General features: G+C 33.4%; 1 protein-coding gene across 1 annotated transcript; it reads right to left on the bottom strand.

The window, feature by feature from the left end:
• Positions 1 to 6,674: 6,674 nt before the first annotated feature.
• On the bottom strand, positions 6,675 to 7,520 carry LOC132635728 (non-specific lipid-transfer protein 1-like). Its single transcript, XM_060352230.1, has one exon. It carries the CDS (start codon positions 7,360 to 7,362, stop codon positions 6,985 to 6,987), a length of 378 nt encoding a protein of 125 aa, XP_060208213.1. The 5' UTR covers positions 7,363 to 7,520; the 3' UTR covers positions 6,675 to 6,984.
• Between the last annotated feature and the right edge of the window lie 4,949 nt (positions 7,521 to 12,469).

A 12,469-nucleotide genomic window follows, 5' to 3' on the forward strand; every position in this document is an offset into this window, starting at 1 on the left:
CATATTTTGAAATACGGTCCGTATTCCGTGTGGACTGCAATGCGTCTCTTCAGTAAAATGGTCATTACTCTTTGCACAGATGTCCGTTTGATCCCCATAATATACCGTTGGAAAGGTATTTCAAAGATCTACAACTTTTATCTAGGAAGTTTTCCGAAATTCCAAATATGTTTTGAAATACGAGCCGTATTTTGAAATACGGTCCGTATTTAACAATGTAGCCTCCAAATGTCAAATTCCAGAATGCTCAGAAATCTTTGGTACAAGTTTACAACGTGAAATACAACCCGTATACTGAAATACGGTCACTGCTCATGGGCGTAAACCCCCATCTTACAACTGAACAGGGAAATTCCAAATTTCCACATTCTTTATCTGGTTTTCTAAGTCTAGGATCATGGTCAAAGCTTAGGTTAAAGGTACCGGGTGTTACAGTAACTTCCCCTTAGCATTTTGAACACATCAGTTCTTATGAGCTTGCCAATTGAGTGCGGGATGAGCTACAGTTTCTTTAGTTAGCATTGCTTTTTATTTGTTTTAGTTTGAACTTTACTTGAGTTATCGTATACTAGATATTTTTATGCTATACAACTTATTGGATCATTCAAACTTCTAAGTAAAACCTAAAATACTATGTTAAAAGATAGGAACCATGAAAAAGTTTAAGAAATATTTATAAATTGTATTATAATTAACAAATATTTTTATGTATAACATTTTCTTAAAAAGTTTATACATGTAATATTGGGTTGATTTGATTTCAATTGGACTTTTTTAATTAACATCAAACCAAACTAACTATCACCGAGTTTTTTTCTTCACTAGCACACCAAACCATTAATCGATTATTTTTATTGGACTTGAATTGTTTATTTGGTTTAGTTTATCGATTTTCTTTGTACACCCTAAATATACCTATATAATAATTCAGGATTATCAGGGCTTGCATGATGTTTGTGCGAGGAATCAATTCTCGACATGTTGAAGCAACTTGTATCTTTTGTAATCAGTGGCTTCCCTATTTTTTACACCTCCAGTTTACTTTAGAAAACTAGGGGAAATGGCCCGTGCCATATTATAAAAATTGAAACTATTAATATATCTTTGTCAAAATAAATATCAAGATAACAATATGCACAGCCTAATCTATATTTAATATTGAAAGCACGATTGGTTTTAGAAATGTTGATTAAATATTTTGTTGATTGAATATTTTGCCTTTTATTAGTACTTTATATAGTTACTTAATGATTACCTTTTTTTATATATTAGAAAGGATGGTTTCAACATGCATACTTAATAATTACCCTTAAGATTAGAAGAAACTAATAAATCTCTCTTAATTTGCGATTGAACAAGAAAAAAGAAAAACTTATTTTTAGTACAAGGGACAATTAAGAAGAAAGAAAAGGAATATATGAAATTTAGTTACTTTTAGTAATTAATTATAATTAACTAATATGAATTATAACCTCATTAAGTTACTTAACTATACTTAATGATTACCCTTAAGATTAGAAGAACCTAACCTCTCTTGATTTGCTAAAATGAACAAGTAAAAAGAAAAACTTATTTTTAGTATAAGGGACAATTAAGAAGAAAGAAAAGGAATATATAATATTTAGTTGCTTTTAGTATTTAATCATGATTAAGTAATATGAATTATAACCTCATTAAGTTAATTAACTATATTAAATTTACACAATTTGATATAAACTTGGATATAGATGGTAAGCATTTACTCTTTTTTTTTCATAGTATTTACCCTTCACCAAATTTTTTCATATACGGAGGAAATTATTTACCCTTCATTAGATTCAAAGAAACTAAATAAATATGACATTATCACAGGTCTTACGTTCGTTCGTACGTGTCAATTTGAAAGTTATATGAGCCCACGCATATTCAATGACATTTCAATGTAGGGCATGATCTGTAATTTAATAGGAAATGTTGGACTTTTTTTAAGAGATATTCATAAGGTCCAAATAACTAAGCAAAACTGATCTGCAAAATTGTTTCGAAGACTAATACACGTAGATAGCTAATAGGTAAATATCGGAATTGCCCTTAATTTCAATTACATTGACTTTAAGCATAAATGTTGAAACCATGCTTTCTCATATATAGAATAATCTAAATTCTGATCAACTTTAGCTCATGCATTAAAAAACTAAGTGAATGCATCCTTTGCCAAGTACCAAGTGATACACGTTATATTAGGTCGTGAAAATCAATTTTACGGCTCACAAACATTTTTTATATAGATAATCCTTCTCACATAAGATCAATAAATAAATATAAAGATTTCTGCAGGGTGAATTTTTTCTACTTAAATTTTAAGTATTTGTAGAAAATCAATCTTCGATGGTCACAATTGTTGAAGAAATAAATAAATACATATCTCTAATAACTTAAATTTTTAGATGAAATTATCACACAATTCAACATGATATCAGAACATGCGGAGATCGCACATGAGGAGGCGTTTTAAAGACATAATTTAATAAATAAACTTCTAAATGAGATAGTCACTCACCTGAACAATAAAGTAACTCGTTGCATCGATAACAATTGGAGACCGGTCAATTTACTAGTTTGACATGGTCTTAAAAGAAGAACTAATGACAAGTAATTGAACATGAAATTTTTACGTTATTAACCACCGAAAGATAATGGCGATTTCTTATTTTGCCCATGTTTTAATAACGATTTCAAAGTTAAGCTTCCAGACAAATTATTCATATCGAATATGTCTGTGTAGGTCAATTTAGTATGAGAAAAAAAATTGGCATTCCAAGTGTGAAAAACATATCTGAGTGTATCAGAGTGAGTATAATTTGATCAAATATGTCAAAAACTCTTTTACTCCAAACATGGTTCGTAATTGTTCTGGGCTAGCACCAAAATACTTAGAAATATGGAAAATGTTTAGCCATGTTATCAAAAAATTGTGCCTTGTAAACATTGATGGTTTCAATAAAAGCAAATTAAAATGGAAGCCGACAATAACGTTTATAATACTTCCTCCCACTCCAAAAGCAGAAATTTGTACTCTTTAGATGCTTTGGTTTTGTATTCTAGTTAACGTACTTTGGATTATAATTATTCATTCATGTCGATACAAATTTCTATTAGTTGGACTCTTCACTCTTGTTAGTTGCTAATTATAAAATCAGTATAAAATTCAAAATTGAATACCAAAATGATTGCCAAGGGTGAAGGTACGGATAAGATTAGGAACAAATATTATATTGGCTTTCTACCTTACAATTTGAAAAGTTCTTTTTCACATACACAGAGTACTAACTAAAATTAGAAAAATTAACCAAAATAACTGTCTATTAGAACGTTTAAAGCAAAAATAATTGATAAATATATAATATATGAATAATTCATGTATAATTATTTATAATTTATTTATACCAGGTAGAGAAAAAGTGACCGGTAAATCCGACCGGCTATTATATAAAAATCTCAATTAATTAATCTCTCTGCCCCCACCCCGCCCCCTACTCACCCCCACCCCTTATCCATTTCCTTTTCCTAATTTAAATGTTGTCCTCCTTTGCAAATAAGAAAAAGAGAACAATAATTAAATTAAGTATATCTATAGTAGATTTTTAAAGGCTTATGCAATATATGAAGCTTACCTCGCCGCTACAAGCTTATTAAACCACAGTTTGTCCCAAGTCCAGACAGACAGAGGAGGAGGAGGGTGGGTAGTCGTGGCAGGTTAAAAACTAACAGAAAAATAGTGTCAGTTTTGATAAATTTTCTAAGTGTATACAATGATACAAAGGATTCATATAGGGAAGCTCAGCTAACTCGGAAATGAGATGTTTGATCAATCGATCAATAAACACGATGCCAGACAAGTTTATATCTATTCAATTCGTTAATTCACTTAATTGTTACACAAAAGCGTTGATGTTAATTCAATTCTATCCTCTTATTATTTTCATTTGCCAAAATTACTTTTCAATGAATTGTATTTTCATTTAATTAGTTTCGCTTAGATAAAAGACTTTTCTACAAAAATTGGAATACTCGATTCCAATTCTCTACACCCTCTTCAATCCTCCGCATATTCTACCGTTGAATATTGAATCTCAACATGCAATGCTACTAGCTAGTTTTAAGGAAATTAAACTAAAATTGGAGCTATTTCTTGGGTTTCTCTTAGACAAGCAAATTGAATTGGAAGAAGATTGGTGAGTAATGGATGAATTTGTGAATAGTAGTTCCTTATATATGAATTATCTCTGTAACTTGCTATATAATTGATTCAATTCATCATATTGTACATTTGTACCTAGGTTTTTGGAAATTGTACAAGACCGGGTACATCTTTTGCAAGACTTATAACTTACATGAAAACTAAATGTTTTCTAAGGAGAATATCGATAGAACTGATTTACCGAACAAAAGATTATATTGATGCAATACTTCCTTTAACTTTACAAGTCATGACCAAAAAAACCTTTACTAGTCAGGACAAGTATTTGCATAAATTGGTGTGGCAGATGCTTGATCGTAGTTATGATCATTAGGTAGCAACCGAAGGATCATTACATATCATTAAAAACACTAAAGATAACATATTTGCATATAGAAAGGTTGATAGTCTAGAAGCAATTGTTTACTCAGATGCTAATTTTGGCAGGTGCAAAGATGGAACATAAATCCACAACTAATTACATTTTCGCACTTGCTAGTAGTGTCTTTTTATTTTATTTTAAGATTTTTTTTTTGCTAAGCAGACGTTCACGTCATAGACAATGTATACTCAGTCTTAGCTTGTAACTGAGTTATTCACTTGATATAGAGGCCTATTCTAATATGTAAATTGTAATGATGTCAGTGCAGCTGTGTTCTTTTTTTAAAACAATAAACTGAGTAATGTCACCAATCTCGTGCAAATCAAGTTTTTGACAGTCAACAATCTGTTGAAACAAGGAAACAACATATCCTTTACTGTCAAAAACTTGATTTTACGTTCACAATATAAGAACAGATGTATAGATATTATTTAAGCACTACAAAAGTAGCAAACTTGCAGGAACAAACTTCAGGGAACCAGTCTTAAACAAGTAGCATATGATACATCACACACCACAGAGGAAAGAAAAAACTGGACTTTAGTGAGTTGCTAGCATGCTCTTCATGTAATAACAATACTACAAGGGAGAAATTGTCAAGCTCTTTCTCACTAATTTTAAAATTTCCACCCTAAACTACAGCTAAACATGAATCAAATGATGGATAATTAACTTCATTCTCAAACCAGAATGAGATATGTTGCTGGCAGCAGGTGGATAGCAGGATGCATCGGCTCCTGAAAAAAGGGAATGGAAGGGCAACCAAGGGCCGAAGTATAGCCAGGATTTCAACTTTAAAGGTTCTTGAATTAGAAGACGATTTCAGGTACTAATAATTGGGTCCTAAATTTAAAATGTGTACATATTTAATGAATTTCTTAGCAAAAAATACATTATTTGAGCAAAAGCTACTGAGTTCGGCCAAACATGTACATAGGCTTCTACCTCCGCCCCTGCCCACAAGTTGTGGCCTAGTAGTCAATAAAGAGGATTGATAACCATAAATTCTCCGGTTTAAATCCGAGCAGAGGCAAAAAACTATTAGGTGATTTCTTCTCATGCCCAAGTTTGGTGGGATAGAGTTGTCGGCTGTGGGAAGTAATAGATACGTTCTAAATTATTAATTGAAATACGCACAAGCTAGCCCGAATACTACGGTTATAAAAACAAGGAAAAGGGAGGCATGATATTCTGATTTTATAACCTCCTTCATTCTTTTTGGACATAATATTCTGATACTGTAGCTCTTATTTTTGTCTTACCACAAAATGGTTGACAGTTGATAAAACCATGGAGATTCATGTCCACAACGCTTCAACAAACATTAAATTGAGAAGCCTCTGCAATGAACCAATTTATCTTTCCCCTTGCTAATAGAATTGTCTTAACTGATTTCCTGCTAAATTGGTTAATGATACATATCAAAGATCTATCCTAATCATCAGCTAAATCTAGTAGAGAACACAATTAAGTCTTGCTTGGAAGACACCTAATAACTTGGTGCACTAGTCATAATCAAAGGCTGTATCAAAAAATAATTTACAAGTGGACTGTCAGGATACCTTAATGTTCTTATAACAAATCATATTATGGAAATATGTGGCAATCAAAGCACCAATCTGTCCAGTTATATTAATATCTGTACCCCCTACCACCTTAAACTGCAGAGTAAGCACTGAAAGAGATCTGTTGTATGTATGTGTAGTTGTATACAAACACGCACACACTCGGACACTCAAACATACATTATAATAGGGGGGTGCATAAAAACCAAAAAATGAAAAAAAACCCGATCGAACTAATTCGGTTTTTCGGTAGAATGAAGCTATTAGTTTGTATGTTTGCTTGTAACTGCTGTTCTAAATCAGGAAGAGTTGATTGCACTCTGTTTAACTGATGGAGTTAAACCAGTCTCCTCTTCTAAGTTGCAAGATTGGGTGGATCTACTCCAGCTGGCCTATGTAGCTTTTTCATATGTTTTCCAAAAAAATATGCTTGCTAATTTACCACTCCATATTCTAACAGATAGCCCAATATACACAAACCTATTACTAAAAATGAAGAATAAAAAGATTAACAACGATTCAAACTTCATTCTGCTGCTATATGTTTACAAACAACTCTTTTCATCTCGAAGTAACAAAAAAGGAATTATTTATTCAAATGCCAATTTGACTAATTTCTAAAATAACAAAGCTTACAAAATGTGAGATTATTCGAGTTTATTTAATTCTACAAATTCTATATTGGACATCAGTGATCCCGCTCTCACTAACACATATTCAATCTCATTGTTCACTGCCCACAGAGCAACTTGGGTGCAAGATAACATACGAAAATCTGAAATATAAATTCAAATTATTCTAATCACAAAAAAAGTCTCTTATTTGATCTTAGAGCAATCAACATTTGCATTAATCTTGAAAGGAACATTGGCCTTACAAATTCCAGGGATTTTAGCAGCACGGCTGATTTGCTGTCCAGTAGCACTTGAAGCAACACTCTTCACGCATTTGCAAGCGCTCTGGCGGTCAGCTGTGGTACGCGCAGCTCTAAGGAGAGATTTAATCCCATTGCAGCATTCTGATGGCACGCTAGGTCCACCACCTAACACATAGCCAAGACATGGTTCAAGGTCGTTATAAACTGTGTTGCACGTGACCGTTGCATCCTCAGCAGCCGTAGATGCAGCCGTGGTGGTGGTGGTCACGGCCACCGCTATGCAGACGAGAAGCAAAGGAAGTAGTTGCTTGTTTAGCATTGTGGAGATGGCCAGGGATGTGTGATTTCTCTTATCAATGTATAGAGATATTTATAAAAACAAGGTATGATAATTGATTAGTTTATGTTGGTCCATATCAAGACACCAAAGTATTTTGGCCTCATCTCTTCTCTCTGCCCCACCCTCCATCCTTCACATTCCTCACCTTGCCGCCGCCCCCCCCCCCCCCCCCCCCCACCAGATGGAACCAAACTAATAGCAATTATGTTCTTTGGTAAAAAATAAATATCAATCATGTTCACATTAAATATGTTAAAGTACGAAGGTAGTTGAGGTAATAGATTTCACACTAGAATGTTCAATTTTCCAATTGAGCCCATTCTTCTCCCTACCCTTCCTGCTACCTACCAATGTTTTCTCCTTTTCTCTCGTCTTATTCACGAATCTACCTCCATAACTTAAATGAAAAAAAAAATCTATAAAGGAAATTAAGTTTGAAAATCAGGGTAGAATGTCCTTTGTTTGACTGGTAGTTTGGCTCCCTCCTAGTCAAACAAAACAGGACGACCGGAAGATAGTAAATACTGTAGTTCAGAATTGTCAAAGTTACAGCATTATTAAACATTGTTTCATTCACAAATCCTAACTATAGTTCCCCCAAATAATCCAATTCTACATACATTTCATTCTTATCAGACAGTTACGTTTCTGGAAAATAGGAGAATAGGACACTGAAGGTTTCTCACATTTTTTTTTTCGTTCTCTTTACTAACTTTTTTGGACCCATATGCCACATGAAATTATTTTATTTCGTCATTTTTGCCACGTCATCACAAGTGTAGTACACACATTTTATACTTTTAGCTGATTGTACGAAAAGTGTCCAATAGGTACATTTTTTAGGTGTTCAATCGGAATAAGCCCAAGTTAAAGTATTTAAGTGGAATATGTGGACAACTTTAAGGGGCGCCCAATGACCTAAGCCTAAATAAAACAGACCATGTGTTCAGGCTACATCAATTAATCCAAAATACAAAAAGTAGATGAAACTTGGTGACTCGAGTAGAGAAAAAGTGAACAGAGATGATTAAGAGTCCGTTTGGATTGACTTATAAGTTGCTTATAAGCTGTTTTTAGCTTTTTTGAGTGTTTGGCTGGCTAGCTTAAAGTCATTTTATGCTTAAAATAAGCCCAAAAAATTAATTGGGCCCATTTGGCTTAGCTTATCTAAAGCAGCTTATAAGTTGTTTCCAACTTATAATCTGCTTTTTTTAAGCCCATCCAAACAGGCTCTAATACTACTTTAATTATTGAAACACTCGAGATATAGAGAAAGCAAGGGCCATGGATCAGTTAGATGGTAGACTTTTATTAAGGGCATTTTACGTAAATGACTAAGGTTTAGGGGTTTAAAATTGAGAATAGCTACATTTTCAATATTTACATGGCATAGTTATTTTTATTTTTTTTTGGTTGTATTCATTTTTTTTTTTTGCTGTATTCATGAATACAACAAAAAAAATTTCCACCATATTCATGAAATGACTATCTGTATTCATGAATACAACGAGTAAAACTGAATACATAAAAACATAGATACACCAAAAATTAACAAATACAGAAATATGAATAAAATCTAAAAATTAACAAAAAAAAGCTCAAAAAAAGTAAATACAATCGTCGTATTCGTGAATACAATAACACCAACCACTATAAAAGAAAAAGTGAATAGTGAATGAATTATTTAGTCTTATTACGTTGCATAAACTTGACCAAACATTGTCATGTGTCTTTTTTTTTTTTTTTTTTTTTTTTTTTTTGGTTTTTGTTTTTGTTTTTTGCTTACCACTTGACTTGATGTCTTTGCTCACTACTTTCTATTCAAACGGTTCCTTTTTGTTAGAAATCAATAAGAAATATGTCAAGTCAATTTGATTTCATACTAATATAGTAGTGTACGAATTATCCGATAAAGTTACAAATTAAGAGAATAAAATTTGTGAGGGTTTAATTCTCTGTCTCATCTTTGATGACTTGATTTTTTCTTCAAACTTTAGAATCCTCATGTGTACTTATTCTTAGTTAGATGCTATCACAACCCAAGATCGTTTAGTCGTGCTGACACCTACCATTTTCCACCTTGGTAGGGGAATCCTTCCCTTACCCAACATACAAACTATAAAAGGAAGACCAATGTAATTAATAATAAATCTCAATATCAATTAAAAGAAAGTAAGTGCGGAATACATATTCTACCCAAGGCATCTGGTCTAAGTCAGTACAAGAGCTACTAATAAACACATAGGTCTGAATATATAATAAGAACTATCTGAATGTTGCCATACAAGACTCATAACATCAAAGGAATACTGTCTGAAAGTAGATGACAAGTATACGAAAAATGGAAACTCGGGCTGCAGATCTAGCAATAGCTCACCCTAAGTCTCCAACAACATCGTCTCAGGGAAACACTCTCGAGAATCAGAAATACAACCTGTCACACACTCTACACCCCGAAAAGGAGTGTAACAAGGTAGCATTAGTACAAACAACACGTATTGAGTAGGCATCATAGGCCGACAACAGTTAGCTCACATATATAAAGGAAGAGACTGAAGAATAGACATGCTCGCAATCAAGTATCACAACACAGTCCAAGAATAAGAACTCAAGTACAGAAGGATCAAATAGCCCAATCATAGACTATGGTGAAGCACCTAAACAACTATGGTGAAGCACCTAAACACAAGTCTGCCAAGTTTTCCACGATTACTCATAATAACCACAAACACCAGTACAACCAACAATAGATCTCCGTAACCTCGAGTCATAGCCTAGGAGAAAGTCTCTAATCCTCGAATCCATCAACCCCCAAGTATGTATTAATTAGGCACACAACTACTCAAGTCAATAATCAACCAAGAAAATTCACTGCGGAAACGTCCTACAAGAAAGTATAGAAATGGCAACAAAAAAATATAATATTTGGCAGCAACTTAGTTTTATTGTTGGCAAATGAACCTTTTTATTGCCAAAGAATTTAATTTTGTTGTCATAGTATTGATTATTGTTGCAAAAAGTACTTTTGGCAACATAAAGAAAGTTGTTGAGCGTTGTTGCAATAATAGTCGTTGGGAAAAGTATATTGTAACGACCTGTTTGGTCGTTTAGCACTTTTGGACTCTTTTCGCTAAAATACTCTTTCCGTAGTTTTAAAAAGTATTCTTGACTTGCGAGAATTGGCGGTACTTTTGAAATATATTTATTTAATGAGTATGAATAGTTTATTCATAGGAATATTATTTGCACCCATACAAGGAATAAGTTGGTAAATAAAGTATTTGACGGAGTGATAAAAAATTTTTTATAAGTACCCAAAGTGGTAAAGTGAATAAGTGATTAAGTTTATGTAATAAGACCGATAGTTTTTTTTTTTTTTATAGTGGATCTTTGAGTAATTTTTGAATTTTAGAGTTTAACTATTTTATGGGTTCATATAATTACGTGTGCCTTGATAATATTTATAGGTGTAGTACCTGAATGCAAGTAGATAATTTATGTAGAAGTATAAATTAAACATATCCTTAAATTAAACATATCTTATGTGAAGGTGCACTAGCAGTAACTTTACATTGGGTTGTACTCCGCTTTTCCTAATAATTACGTGTGGACTTTTATTTTAGACTAGGTGAATGTTTAATGGGCCCCAAGCAATGCCTATTTTCAAGGAAGAGAACATAGCACGTAAATAGACTAGAAAGGCATTATTCTTTCATGCACTCAAACCAAACACAATCCCTAATCATCTAAGTGACGGCAATAACTGAAGGGTCATTTTCCCCGTGAATCAAACCCTGCAGTGGCAGGTAATCCCTTTTACAATTGGTCCTTTCACTTAAATAAATTAATGACTATTCACAAATGATGAGTGCCACTACTTGAGTTGTGAGACAGAGATATGGCCACTGTTAATTTGACTTTGCGGGAGTGAATTGACAAATGGAAGGGGGTCTCCTTTATTACGAAAACAAATTTTCCGTTTAGCCAAAAAGATCAATTAGGTCCCTTTTCATTTTAAGATAAATAAAATACATTTGAAAATTGTGTTTGGCTAGGGTATTGTTTGCTCAGGAACTGCATTTAATGTGCAAAGTGTGATTAATAAACTTAAGGGGTAATAATGGGCATATGATGATCTAATCATTGAGCATTAATACTAAATGATGCAAGTCATATTATGTGATTTGTCATTATTGTAACAGAACAATGGTTATCTCATCTTTCACTCCTTACTCTACTGCCAAGATACGTTAATTTTTTTTTTTTTTTTGTATCCGAATATCCCCAGGTTTAATTTATTTACAATATATTAGATAAGTTTGCGTTGTTCCTAACTAATGCAACATATAAAGATTGAAATTGACGAATTGCTTTGGATATATAACCCTAAGGTAAAATTCCAGTTTTGCCCCCGGGGCTCGGATTTGACTTTGCGGTTCACTTCTGACTCTGAAGTTAAAGCATAGCAATATGGGTGTATTTAGACTCGTAAATTAATATAGATCGCATATTTGATAGACTTCGATCGTCCAGAGGCTCTCCGCAAAGGGAAGGCGTTGGCTTGATCGTTTGTGGCACCTGTTCGGCATTGAGGTAGGTTATGGTCTACTTTAGTTAGACTCTGATTAGAGAATCATATGTAGTTGTAGAAAGTGACGGGGATAGCATGATAGGCCTTCGGGCATGAAGGGGAGGTGAATTCTAATTAGGTTGGTTCTGTCGGCTGTTATGTGGGCTTGTCGCCAAATGTGTTATTTTCTGTGATTATCATCTGTTGTATCTCCGTCACATACTAGCTCACTCAACACATGAAAAGGAATGGTAATATTGATAATTGAACAGTGGACAGTAATATGACTTGTACTTATTGATTTTATATTGGTGGTACTGTGGAGACTGATATCATACATGACATGTTTTCCATATTATTGTTGTGATGATTGGTGATGTGAGTGATTGAGAGACTCTGAGGTCTTTGCTGGAGATTGAGATTGACAGAGAGACTCTGAAGTCTTCGCCGGAGATTGATAGTGATTGATAGCCTCTGAGGTTTCTGCCGGAGAGCACGAGTGGTACATGGACTTCG

Source organism: Lycium barbarum, chromosome 4, assembly GCF_019175385.1.
Source record: "Lycium barbarum isolate Lr01 chromosome 4, ASM1917538v2, whole genome shotgun sequence".
NCBI classification, from domain to species: Eukaryota; Viridiplantae; Streptophyta; class Magnoliopsida; order Solanales; family Solanaceae; genus Lycium; species Lycium barbarum.

Coding starts and splice junctions, on each gene's coding strand:
- LOC132635728 (XM_060352230.1), bottom strand. CDS start 7,362: ATGCTAAACAAGCAACTACTTCCTTTGCTTCTCGTCTGCATAGCGGTG.